This window comes from Corvus cornix, chromosome 3, assembly GCF_000738735.6.
Source record: "Corvus cornix cornix isolate S_Up_H32 chromosome 3, ASM73873v5, whole genome shotgun sequence".
In the NCBI taxonomy this organism is placed as follows: Eukaryota; Metazoa; Chordata; class Aves; order Passeriformes; family Corvidae; genus Corvus; species Corvus cornix.
In genome coordinates, this window is record NC_047056.1 from 85,704,228 (window position 1) to 85,717,781 (window position 13,554).

General features: G+C 35.8%; 1 protein-coding gene across 7 annotated transcripts in view; it reads right to left on the bottom strand.

Moving 5' to 3' along the window:
• Positions 1 to 13,554, bottom strand: part of COL19A1 (collagen type XIX alpha 1 chain) — a 187,483-nt gene that overhangs the window by 26,677 nt on the left and 147,252 nt on the right. For 6 of the 7 annotated variants that reach the window (XM_019288287.3, XM_010405625.4, XM_019288273.3 and 3 more), the window contains 10 exons: positions 11,657 to 11,698; positions 10,527 to 10,580; positions 9,646 to 9,699; positions 6,558 to 6,611; positions 5,576 to 5,629; positions 3,462 to 3,506; positions 2,792 to 2,842; positions 2,664 to 2,708; positions 1,785 to 1,811; positions 791 to 844 (listed from right to left, as the gene is read on the bottom strand). In XM_019288287.3, coding sequence (XP_019143832.1) covers positions 791 to 844; positions 1,785 to 1,811; positions 2,664 to 2,708; positions 2,792 to 2,842; positions 3,462 to 3,506; positions 5,576 to 5,629; positions 6,558 to 6,611; positions 9,646 to 9,699; positions 10,527 to 10,580; positions 11,657 to 11,698 — 480 coding nt within the window. The remainder of the gene's footprint in view (positions 1 to 790; positions 845 to 1,784; positions 1,812 to 2,663; positions 2,709 to 2,791; positions 2,843 to 3,461; positions 3,507 to 5,575; positions 5,630 to 6,557; positions 6,612 to 9,645; positions 9,700 to 10,526; positions 10,581 to 11,656; positions 11,699 to 13,554) is intronic. The other variant, XM_019288280.3, reaches the window with a different exon arrangement.

Consider the following 13,554-nt stretch of genomic DNA (forward strand, 5'->3'; position numbering starts at 1 on the left):
TAAATTGTAGACTTCCAGAGCAAGAACCATCTCATGTAATTTAAGCACCTAGTATAGACACCTACCTTAGATCTTGTCACTGACTGAACAAGTAGGAGGAATGCACAGTGATATTGAGTGGGAAACTTTTAATTTACATTTCTTTGTGATGAAAAATAGGTTTCAGTAAAATACTTTTGCATTAAGTCATTTAATAGCATAATTCAAAAAGCTGGAAAATATTTCATTTGCAAAAAAATGTACTCTTTTTTCTTCTTGAATTAGAAGTTATGTGCAAAATTGAACTGTATTTGCTGACAGAAAACATATTTACAGATTTTTAAAAATTTCTCTGCTAAATGTTTTGTACTTTGCTATATTTAGAAATGAATACCAAAATATTGACTTTTTTAACCCTTTATGAAAAGCTTATCTTTACCTTCATAATCAGCCTCCACAATTAGAAAGCAAAAGGCTGAGAACAAGACAGATGGACGGTAAGCATAAGTTGATATTCAAGAGAGAACAAGAACCATACATAGGAAAATATTAACTATATTACTTTTAAGTATAGTAGTATTCTACCTCCTACACACAATTTTCCTTTGCAGAAAATGAAATTTCATGTTCAGTGAGTATATTATTTACACCCACGCTAAAGCAATAAAGAAAAATATAAATAAGTATGCAAGGGTTTTTCTCACAGAAACATTAACTTACACATGAAAAATAAATCAAACAAGGCTTCAGAAGACACTTAGTTGCAGATAGTGGCCACTAAGAAGTCATAACTTCTTTTTAAGAGTCCTACCTTTTCCCCTGGGAGTCCTTCCAGTCCTGGCAATCCCATTGGTCCTGGGTCTCCCTGTTTTGGGTTTTTTTTTTTAATTAAAAGATTGCATCCATTAGAATTTCTTTACTCAAAATGGGGAATGTTGAACAGCAAGCAACAGGAGATTATTTAATTTGAGATCAGTAAAAAAACTAACCAGTTATCAGGTAAACAGATTTTGTTATGCCCTGTTTTACTAATCTGCAAATTAAGCTTTTCCCAGAGGCTCTGTGTGAGTTTGGTTTAATTTTGGTTTAATTTTGATGAAAGATGTAATACAGAAGACTCTATTCCAGTGCTCTTGCAAGCCAAGGTCACCTCTGAAGCACCTCCAGGCAGTACAGCCCTGGGCTGTAAGCATACACTGTCAATCAGAGAACCAAGCTCCAAGCAATTCTGTGCTCTGTTCCCTAAAAAAAGGTTACTCTGCAGCAAGGGACACACAGGCTGGATCCCTGGATAGGTCTTCAAGTTTTGAAAGAAAGCTGTAAACATGCTCCACTGGAGAAATCAGCTTATCATGTAGAGTGGAGAGGTCCTTTTAATTATTTTTTGAAAGAAAATTGGTAATTTACCATGGACATTTGAACTACAGCCAACAATTCCAGTATTTCAGCAATTCTCAGTTAAATCAAATCATGGCAAATTGCTGTCTGGATTTCCTGAAGTCTCTGACAAATCTCAGTTTTCCCACCTAAACTCTGGTACTTGGTGTTTTCTGAGTAGGAAGTGGATGCTGGCTCAGAATGATGTATTCAGCTTCCAGGCATTATGGTGAAACAAACAAAAAAAAGGCTTTGTGAATTTATTTGAAAACAGATTACTAAACTGTTTTAGAAAACTGTCTCACAACTCCCCATTTTTGCTGTCAGTGCTGAGAGGTTTTGGTTTGGGTTTCCTATTGTCCTTGAGAAGTACCATGTGTCAAACTACTTGGGGAATTCTCTATCAAAACCAAAAAATAGGTACATACCGCTGTTCCAGGATCTCCTTTTGGACCCTGCAAAAAATAAAACCACACAAGTCACAGTTAAAGAAGAACAGTTACACAATAAGATGTCGATTTCAATGACTGAATTATGAATACACTTTGCTAATGCAGCGCATTTGAAATCATGATCAATTCCAGCCCTCTCAGCTGATTAATTTAGTATAAAATCTTAGTAATATTTTGGGGTTTGTTTTACTGTTCCAGAATACAGAGAAAGACAGCTCTGTTGTTTGGTGCCAGCCCATGACTGTGGTTACCAAAGAGACAATCACTTCAAAACAGAACTTGCCTATGATGCTAAAACAGAGGAGAATGTAAATAAGTGCACAGAATTTTTGGCTCCATAGAACCAAAGCAACAGTGTCCAGCTGCAAGGTGCTGCATTTGCAGTGTGAAAGACACCAGCCCTGTATTACACCCACAATATAATTCTTTGTTTTACATATTTTTCTGCACTGTAGCTACATGTAGTGAACCGGTGAAAGAACTCAGACCAGAATTCGTGAGCTTCTCATTTCTGGCACCAAATCTCATCCACTAAAAAACTATACCTTCACAAACTATAAGTAAAATATTACACATTTTTAGATATAAGAATACTTTCACAAAAAGTCCAATACCAAATTATGTACCATTTCAGTAGTCTTTACTTGCTAGGATGAAATACTTTAATCAAAATAAATAAATAAATAAATTGCTCTCCAAAATGGGCTAAAATGCTTGGCTCATAAAATCACAGACATTGTTACATACCAATTGTATCCTTATTTTTTCAATCTTTCACGAATAAAATCAAAAACTAACCATCCTCTGTTTCTATGTCAATTAGCTACTAGAAATCAGATTTCTGGTAACACTTACTGGAGGTCCTGGTGGACCTGGGTAACTTGCGACACTCACGCCTCCCTGTAACAGCAAGTTTAAAAGTTGAGTTGGGCTAAAATTAGGTGGGGATTGAAAAAAAAGCAATTAACATTAAAGAGAAATACCTGCAGTTTATATAAGCTGCTCATTCCATTTCTTTCATTGTAAGGCATACCCTTTAAAGCATAAAAACCAAGTAAGTGTCACTTATGAATTATTAAGGCAGCACTATTGCCCTGTTCAAGTCCAGTACTTCAGCAAACCTGTGGTATCCTTTTTGTTCTCAATTTGTCAAAGATTCCAGATTTCAGAAGAATGTAAGATACACACCAACACAGCTTGGGACTTCTTTTTTTAAAAATATAAACCAAGAAACCTGTAAATGAGTGTATGTCATATTTTGATATTTAATATTATAATTCTCCAGAGTAAATGTTGTGTTAGGTACTATTCCAGTTAATTTGGAGTCCAGTGAACTCCACAGACTTTCTCTAGGTTGCCTGGGTTCTCTGATCTCAGGTATACAAGCTGTCAATTTTACTCTAATAATATTGGATACCAAGATTAACTAATTTGAGCAGATTTCTAAAATGGCTTTAGTGATCTGAATTTACTCAGTGATGAATTGCAAGGAAAAAAAATCGAACACAGAAACCTTTTGAAAAAAGACACTGTTACCTTCCTGCAATATTAATTTTCATTAGATCAACAGTCAGTTCTTTATATTACATTACATTTTACTCAAAAGTATATTGTTCCTAATCTAAATGCAAGATATAAAACAAAATGTCTCACCGGAGGCCCAGGTGGTCCAGGTTTCCCAGGAGAACCTTCACTACCCTAGTACAGCAAGAGATTGATGTAACTCATTTACTGTAACTGGCCACATCTATTCCACACTCAAGCTATGATGACCATAATGACAATAAACAAGAGATACAGTCAATAAGAGCAGGTAATGTCAAGAATAAATTCTCCTGCAATGTTCCTGCTTAAGCTTTAGGGAAGGCATGAATCATTACTTTGCACTAGTTTTTGTTTTGTTTGTTACTTGCTGCTTTATGTGTAGTAACTTCCTTATGGCAAAATAGCAGGGGTAACCTGGGCTGGGAAACATATCATATGTACCAGGAGGGAGAAGAAGAAGAAGAAAAAAAAGAGTTGTTAATATGAATTTCTAAGCAACTGGCAGATAAAAGCTAGCATTCATTTTATGCTTTGTATATTATTTTGCAAAAGCCAGTCCTCAGTTGATCATTCATATTCAAATAAAGAAGAACTAAAGTTTCAGAAGTCCAATTTACTTAGAAACATATTGAATATAAATTAGGATTTTTTTTAAGGAATATTCCTTATTAATATCTCTATTATGAATACCTTTTTGTTTTTTACAGTAAGATATTCATCCGTTGTTACCCATATCTCTGGCCTGTTCTGCTGTTGTGAACTGAATTGATTATTTTTCAAAAAGCAGAGCTGCTGAGACTTTTCCCCAGGAGAATCATGGGGTCTGTGAATAGTAGAGAGCTTCAAAGGTTTCAACTTAAGATTTCCCAAACAATCTTTTCAAAATCTCATCACTACAATTCAGATAAATACACTGTATAATTTGGAACAAGTCTGTCAGAATTTTTCACTGACTTCGTTGGATCTTATTAAATGTATGTCAGTGAGACACTAAGTCACAAATTTAAAATTACTATGGTGTCAAAAATCAAGTTAAATGTTCAATGCCAGTAATTATCTCAGCAGAAAAATACAATTCTTACTAAACATTTATATTAGGATAATTTCCAAATGCCTCTGCTAATGGTTAGAAACTGCCAGCCTCCCAAGAGTGGTTTGGAGAGTTCCATGGGGAATTAAAGTACTATTATGTTAGAAAGCACATTATGTGATCAATTCTCAAGTGCGTCCCAGATGAAGGAAGGAGGAGAAATTTACTGGGGCTATATTTCAATTTACTTCATTACTCTTCAGCCATATGACTTCTGCCCTTTTAGAAGGATGAAACACAAGCTGTAGAGCAGGAGCTTCTCATTCCCACCTGTGTGGGAATTGCGAACTAGGAACTAGCAAAGACTTGTGTTTTGCCTTCAGTTACATAAAAAGGAAATAAGTGGAGCAAATTTTTGTTACTGTGATCAGCAAGGAGACAACTCTCCAAATTTTATGCTGAAATAATTTCAGAGCTTTACAAAATAGTTTTCTTTCTTACTCATACCAAAGTTTTGTAGGGAATTAGGATCCCACACATGGATGTGGCAGTGCTATTCCTGGAAAATTCCAGAGTACTACTGAGAAAAAAAAAATCTGTATTCTTACACAAAATGTAGAACTTGTCCCAGAAAGTATTTTGCAGCAAATAAAGCTTGTCTCTTCTGTATTGCACTGATCTGAGGTGCCCAAGAAATTAATTTGACCTCTTAGTTATAATGGATAATATCAAGTTCCTGATAAGAGTGCATAAAAGTTTGAAAAAAAGCAGTGCTACAAGAGTGTAAATTAAGTATAAAGGAAGCTTAATAACTAACACCCAATAACTTTCAGTACTTGTGTAATTACTTTTGAGTATAATACTGGTAAAAGAATGAGAAGCACAGCAAGCAGTTGCTAGTCATATTCTATTCCAGAAACATACTTTCACTTTCCTAAACTTTATATAATGTGCTATACCTGACGAAAATTCTCTGCAACTTAAATATACCGCAAGGACTGCACTTCAAGATACAAGCCCATATGCACAGCATTGCTTGGGAAAAGTACTTGTATTGAAACACAAGCAAAAATTTGAAATGCATGCCAAATTCTTGTTACACTCATGGACTTGTTTAAAAAAGCCCAAAACACACTGTAATGGGATTGCAAAACCTTCACGGACCTCTACCAAGAATTAAAAGAAGGAATACCTTTTCTCCTTTTGCTCCTGCTGGACCCGGATGTCCAGGTCTTCCTGGGACTCCCTGCACAACACGGAATTGTTTATATAAGTTAGGAAGAATGAAACACAGTATTTTTGCAGTGTCACTAAGTTTTTAAAACATGTGCTTTTTGAAGGTCGTGTAAACTTAATTATGCTTCTCCTTCAGGTTTAAATATTTCTCTTCTCTTTGACACAACAGCTGTGTCCTCCTGATAAGTCCTTTGAAGGGTAAAACTTGTGTTTGCTCTTGCATTTTCACCTTGGCAAACTAAATGTGCTGACCCTAACTGGCACATCTTGATACAGCTGAGAATCACGTTTTACTGCTAAATGCCAGTTTATTGGCACATATTCCACATTAAACTTCTTAAATGTGCTACAGTTTTTGAAAGAAGTATTAGTATTGTCATGAAACCTAGGAAAGAATAATGATCACACTAAGGTGATTCCATCCCATATGTAGAAAAGAAAATTTGAAAAAATTTACAAGAGAACTTTTTCTCAGTAATACCAACAATTTTAATGATATATTTCAGTGTCTTTAAATATGGTCAGCTTCTTCTCATACTTCGTTTTTGAATTGTGAAACTGAGTAATTACTTTGTTTTGGCACCAAGTCTTTTTTTCAGAATGACTAGCTGGAATTATTTTTAGATTTTATTGCTAACATGACTCTAACTTGGGTAAAAATACATAATTCACTGCAAGTTTGCACATTATAAATCATTTAACCTCACAGATTCTAGTAATGTCAAAACTTCAAACCTGTTTAAGTTACATAAACTTTGGGTCCAGACAATTATGGTATTTTCAGTAACATCAACACCAGTATAGTTTACTTTACTAGAGCCAGAATGGGTAAGATTTTATTATTACTCTCCCAAAGACAAAAGAAAGGACAAGAAACTAGGTAGTTATAGCAACTCCTGCAGAAATAAATTAGATCACAGGTGATGCCAGGCACTTACAGATGGGCCACTTGGTCCTGGTATACCCGGCAGTCCAGGAGCACCTTGAAGACCCTGGAAATTAAAAGAGCACATGTCTATTTCCTCTCCCACTTATACCTCAAAAATACTTATATTCAGCATGTTTAGCAGTACTATGACTATATTACAGTGCATTTTCTTCTAAAATGTAGACATTATTTTTAGTAATGGTTTAAAAGTTGTCACCCCACCAGGCAGGGAAGAGAATCAGGTTATCCTTTGAACCAGGTTAGAGGCAGCTCCTTGCATGAGTGATAAACACCACTTGTCCTTCAACCTTTCACATTGTTAGCTTATATTTTGTAAATAGTTTTGTCTTTAGTTGTGCAGATAAGAGGAGATGACTAGCTTTTCCTTAGAGACTAATTTTCCATTTTCTTTTACTAAAAGGCTTTTTTTTCTGGTGAGAAGACATTTACTCAGGCTTCTCAATATTACCCAATGCTATCTAAATGAAATGGCGCTTTCTGCCTCATTTTTGGTTTGGCTTTTTTTGATAATTGAACATGACATTTTACATAATATTTAATGATCTAATTTCCTGCTTGTATTCTGTTTGATTGTCCCAAAATCAATGGACTCTGGTATCCAGTTACTAAACATACAGCTGTGCAACTCACAGAGATGGGATTTGGGAAAATCCTATATGTCACTGAAAGCCTTTCCTCTGCCACGCCAGGCTTAGGTGCAATTTTAGACATGTAAAAGTCATGCACTAACGAGAGCTGATGTTCTTGGTTCTCTCTATAACCCACAAAGAGAAATAGATACTTCCAAGCAATGATTAATTTAATCTGTCCATCCTTTGACAAGAAAAATCCCCTCAGAAAAGGTGTATTTCTCATTTTAAATGCAGTGTTTAAGAAGGAATGGCAAAGGAGGCAGCCTAGAAAATCACAGAAGTCAGCAGCCTGGAAATAGGTGCTCAGAGGGAGAGACTGAGGGAAAAACTTCAGAGAGAAATAAATCAACAAAAATGTAGAGATGGAGAGACATTGATTTTCCTTTTTTGCTCCTGTGCACAGAGGACATTGATCCACCTCTGCAGCTTTTCAGAGTGGCAAGGTAACTGCTAAGGTGCTCTCTGTTCCTTTTGAACTCCTTTACTCTGATGGTACATTTACATGGAAAATTAATATGAAGCCAAAGGAACATTTTCTGTATTCTGACTACTCATATTAAAAAAAACCTCCTCTGAAAAAAAGAAGTGCTATGAAAATGAAGATAACAAGTTCAGCAAAAGGGTGACTGGAAAGCATATGGAAGTTAACGAGCATATTTCAAAGAGCTTCACGTGGGCTTCTCACACGTTCTTCCCAATTCTTCCCATTCCAACAAAATAATATAAATAAAAGTTTTAAAATTTGTAAAAAAAGTTACTTTTAAAACCTCTTCATACATGTTTCTGAAAAAAAGATCCACTTGCACCCTCATGATGTCATATTCAAAAGCTGCTCTAAAACATCAAAAATATCAGAGCTAAGGCAGCTAACCAGCTCTCAAATGGTGAGGAAATGTGTAAGTAACTGACTTATTAACACAGCATTAATGACAAACATACAGTGGTTTTTCTCTATACTCCTTTAAAATATCTGCCAGTCATAAACTTGGTCTTACCTTATTATTACCTTCTTAATTCCCTGCAATATCTTATTTGGGTCTCAACTGTTTAATAGTATTTGAATTGTCAAAATTGTTTTGCTAATGCTTCATCCTGCTAGGGTTAACTGGTAGAGGTATCCTATATGGCTCACAAAGCATGTGTTACTTTCCCATTTATTTTTTAAGTAAAATTCTGTATGAGATTTCCTTATGGCTGCCCCATCCTTTTATAGAATATGTTCTGAATTCCATCTCAGGAGGCACTTGCTTCTATAAGAATCAGAGACATAATAAGCTCTATATATCATGTAAAACCAAAGGAAAAAATAAGCATGATACTTTAGGCTGACAACATGCTAAATTCTGGGGCAAAACAGTAGCAGGAACTGCATCTTTTTTTTCCTCATATAATTTTTTACTTTTGTAAGCCAAGCATCCTGCTGAACACGTTTTTTTTTTTTTAACTAGTCTCTCATGCTACTACTCTTTAAAAATTCTTAAGATATCATGGCCTTAGTGACAAAGAAACGTGAAATTCTTATAAAGAATTGCAAACCCCTCAATCAATACACTCTAAATTGCTTTCATATTTTCCAGATTCTGTGTCTTGCAACCAGCACTCCTACATGACGAGAGAGTAGTATGTGTTTAATGCAGTTAAGTATTTCAGGGTTTTGAAGTGTTCACAACATATTTTTTAATGGGCTACTTATTTTAACTCCTCAGTTGGCTAAGACCACTAAGAAATTAATTCATTTATCCAGATTAATTTGCTTAACAGTTTCTGCTCTGGTGATGTTCTTTTTTTTTCTTTTTTTTGCACAGATATTGCTCTTGAAATGTTAACTGCAAATATTTCAATTTAAAATGAAAGCCATAGCAGCTATTTTGGATTTGGCACCAGAAGTCATTTGGGTTTTTTCCTTCTCCATAAAGACATAAAAATAACTCCAAGAATGTAATATGAGATGCAAAATACTCTAAATACTTTAAATTCAGCCTATTCAAATATTTTTCAGTTTCTACCTAATAGTAGTTGCTGCTATTACTATTCCCATCAGATTATTTGCTTAATGGAAAGTTTTCAAAAGTGAATTCTAAAGGGGAACCAACAAAATGAAAGCAAATATGTTATAGACATGAAGCATTTTCTGAAAATAGTTGTCATTAGCCTATTTATTGCTCTATCCTATATCCTTAAAAATTAGCATGTAAATGTATGTGAGGCTTTAAAATATACAAATGAGCAAAAATTCGCAGACAAAAATTAAAGGGTGTTATTTAATTGAATAATAACATTTAATCTTTCTGAAACATCAGAATTGAGGGCTATTTATAGCAATACATGACTATCTCAACAATTTTAAAGAACTAAATAACATTCTGAGCATTTCATTTTCAGTCTAGGTCTTTACTCAGTTCAGGTAAGAAGAATGCAACTGCTGTAGAAATGAAGTAATTTTACCTCATCACCCTTTTCTCCTGCAAGCCCAGGAAATCCACGTTCACCTTTGCTTCCCTATGAAAACATAACATTCAAACAAATACTTCCTATTAGAGAACAATGAATTTCATGCTCTGTAGGGCATTTTATGACCCACATTTATTATATGCTAGCATGATGCCCTTACAGCCATAGTGCCTAAAACAGAAAGCAGAGGCTCAAAATTATCTGAAAGCTTTAAAATATACCTTCCAGCAAGGTGAAATGAAGTGACTGGTTTGTATCTAGGAGGCAAACTAGTCAAAAGGCCTGATGGAGACATTAGCACCAAAGAGCTTAAATGCTTGCTGAAATGGAGAAAGTTCACTTCCATGGAATTAGGCTCAGCGACAGGAGATATCTATATGCCAAACCATGTGGCTTTTGATCCGATTCCAGTGAAACAGGACTTTGATTGATGTCAGTGAAACTTCAAGTCCCAGGGAAATGGCTGCATTACTCCCATGGGAACAGCAAAGGCACAGGGTGGTCCAGCTGTGTTGCACACTTGAGGGAGACATGGGAGGTTTGCCTTTTCACCGCAGGATTCTCGTGTGAGTGACTCACCTAAAATGAGTCTATAGATAGCAACGCACTGCTGGACAGTCCAATCTGAGCCAGCTTTAATGGAGGCATGACACAGAAAAACTATCCAGGCCTGGGACTCAACTCAGGCTATTTTGCTCACTCAGCCTAGAGAAGAGGCAAACTGACACATGAAGAGGCCTGAAACAAAAATCATTTGAACCTTTAGGCTGCTCAATGCCATAGGGACAAAAAGTCAAGTCTGGTAAAGGGAAGAATCTGACCTTTTGCTTTTAACGAGCAACCAAGCAATGAAAAGTACTCTCCTCAAAACTTACTTTTGGTCCTTCTCTACCGGGAATGCCTGGAGGACCTCTTGTGCCAGGATCGCCCTGTGGAGCAGACAGAAAACAAAGTGACAAATAAATATTTTTATGACATTGATCTGATCCATGCAGACTGATCCATACACACTGTTTCCTTCCTGCCTTTCTGACCAGCCCTCAATTTTACCCCAAAGCCTTCTCTTCAGTCCTTGCTTTCTTCTAAACCATATATTTGTTCAGGGAGACTTCCTTGTTTTCCTTCCCCCCTCTCACACTCTATACTCGAATCGTGCTAACACATTTTTAGCTTCGCTTTGGATAGTCCCAGACGCACCTCTGTTTAGGTTCGAGCAGACCATCTTCCTTTTAAGGATTAGGTGGAGATGAAGGCTACTTGCTACTCTCTGCAGCTTCAAATCTACAGTTATTTAAAAGTAAATGACCCCAGCATTGCTGAGAGAAGCATTTGCCAGCTAAATTACAGTCATACAGAAGTACTAACCACAAAACACCAAGAAATGAAGAATGAAGCATAAAGAATCAGCAAGAGAGAGAGCTCTGAAAAGAGCATGTACAGCAGAAAGAGAGTACAATTACAAACAGAAAGAAAGACCTAAAATAAATCAGATTCGGAAATGAGAAAGTCAATAAACCCTAAGTACAAGTATTAATAAAGGGCAGTAGAAATGATGTGTGTGCTTTTCATATTGAAATCCTCCCGAGCACAATTTTCATTTCAGAATATTGGAGAACACTCAAAATTTCATTATTTTTCAAAATAATGTCTTAGGAAATCTAGACTATTTTCCCCATGTGGTATATTACTGAAGTTAATGCTACAAAATAAGGTGGAGAACAGGGCATATTTTTAGCAATTCATACTGCGGACCGGATGTGCTGAATAGGCACTTCCTGGATACTACCTCACATGCTGTTCAAACACTATTTTGCATAATTTCTGTAAAATACATTTTACTGTGTATCTTTAAAAAACAAAACAAAAAATCAACAGAAAAATCACAATACTATTCTAGGCTAGCCCAGTAAATCAAAACTGAACCTATAGAAGCTCTCAACTGCACATGTTTGTTTAAAAAGCATGTTTATAGCAAAAAAGGATGTTTAATCTCTGAAAAATTTACCTTCAGTATAGCACCCATGTCTCCCACAAGTGGAAGTGCAACCTGAAATTAAAAAAGGCATCAGCAGTTAATGTTTTACTCAGCACTACTAATTCTGATGTTTTCATTGCTTCCAAACTTTATATTGTTACACATAGAGCTGATTATATATATATATTTGTTGAAGCTATTTTTTAATGAAAACTCGAAAGAAAAAGCAGGTTTTCAGATACAGTTAAATATCACAGTCTATCCAACCTATCAATTGTAATTCTTCACTACAAATTCAATGTAATTTCTCAAACCCTGACAACAGCATAACTCCTGAACATATTAATATTGTTGGTTTTGTAGCGTATCAGCAGCAACTTAATGTTACTGGAATGTCTTGTATTCTCACCAGATTAACGTCAATTGTTTTCCTCCTCCTTTCTCCTAGGCTTTGACTCTACTGTCAACTGTAGCATAAATTCTGGAGATGCCAAAGCTAACTTCAGTAAGTTATCTCAGACACTGGGAATAATACAGCTACAGCAACATGAGCAACATATGGAATATTTTTTCCTGCCTTTAAACATTCATAATTAGTGTGTAACTCCTTGGTGCCATTGCTAAACTGCTACCAATACCAAAGCTGACCCATTTAAAGATCAGTCAGTGGATCTATACTGTACTGAAGCACATACCAGATTTCCAAGACCTGCCATTAAACATATATTTAAAGACTCCCTGTGAAAAACTCATTGTCCCGGTTATCATCAGCTTCATTCACAAACAGACTCTCCAAGGACTAATTCTCATTTAATCTGGCAATTGCTAAATCTAAAATCATCCTGGACATACTATAAAATTAGACATATTCAAAATAAGTTAACTGGTTTTGTTCAGCCTGTTTCAGTTCTTTCTATCTTGAAGAAGAAAAATAAAACATAAGCACTTTTTTTAGCGTATTCTAAAAACTGCCAGTTAATAACAATGAGTGTCAAATATCAGCTCAAGAGACACACTGCTGAACATAATTAACCAGAAATATGATCAGGAGTACACCATCTACAGGGTGGCATAACCACCTTTGAGAGCATGCTGAGGTGTTTTTTAGGGTAAGACAACACCATCTAGCACAATTTAAGGTCATGGTTATGTAAGGTGTGAAGTTTATCCTCTGCACAGAGGTAAACTGTACACAGACAGGATCACCTGCTCTTAAATCTTGTGACAAGACTTGAAAACAACAACCTGCATGGCCTGACTTTTCACCCTTCTCCTTATGATAGATGGGCTATTACTGTGTCACCTGTTGGTCTTCTGACTGGACTAGAAGCATAATTTCCTCAGTCTCTCCTCTTTTCTAATGTTTTTATTTTAGCTGCTCTATCACTGTATGGCACAGAACCCCAAACCCTCAGTGTGAAAGGGTCCTAACCCCAGCTGCAAAGGGCATGCATGTACGAGTGCAAGCAGACAGTCCTCGTGCCACACAGCTCCTCCTCTCTGTGTGTAAGGCAATTCCAGCCTGACTGCAAACACACTCTGTAGAGCCATAACTCTGTGTGCTCATCTCTGAATAAGTGTATAATATATGCTGGGATTTTGAAAATGTTAAAATGGCCCTAATTATCCAGATTCACTCCTGCTTGCTACATCTTCATTCAAAAAAATGTTCTTTCCAAAGAGAAGAGTATTTCAAGGGAGCAAAATGCCATAATTATGCTGTTTGTGAGTTTTACCATTTAGACCTGTCTGTTTAATAGCAGCATCAAATATTTTACTTACATTTAGTTTACAATGTGCTGTGCCTTCCAGACATATTCTACTTCAGAATTTTAGGTTTTCCTTATTAAGGCCTTTATCCTCATCTCTCTCGAGTTAAATCTTATTGACTTCAGACAGCCTCTGAATTTTGATTATATCTTCAAAAA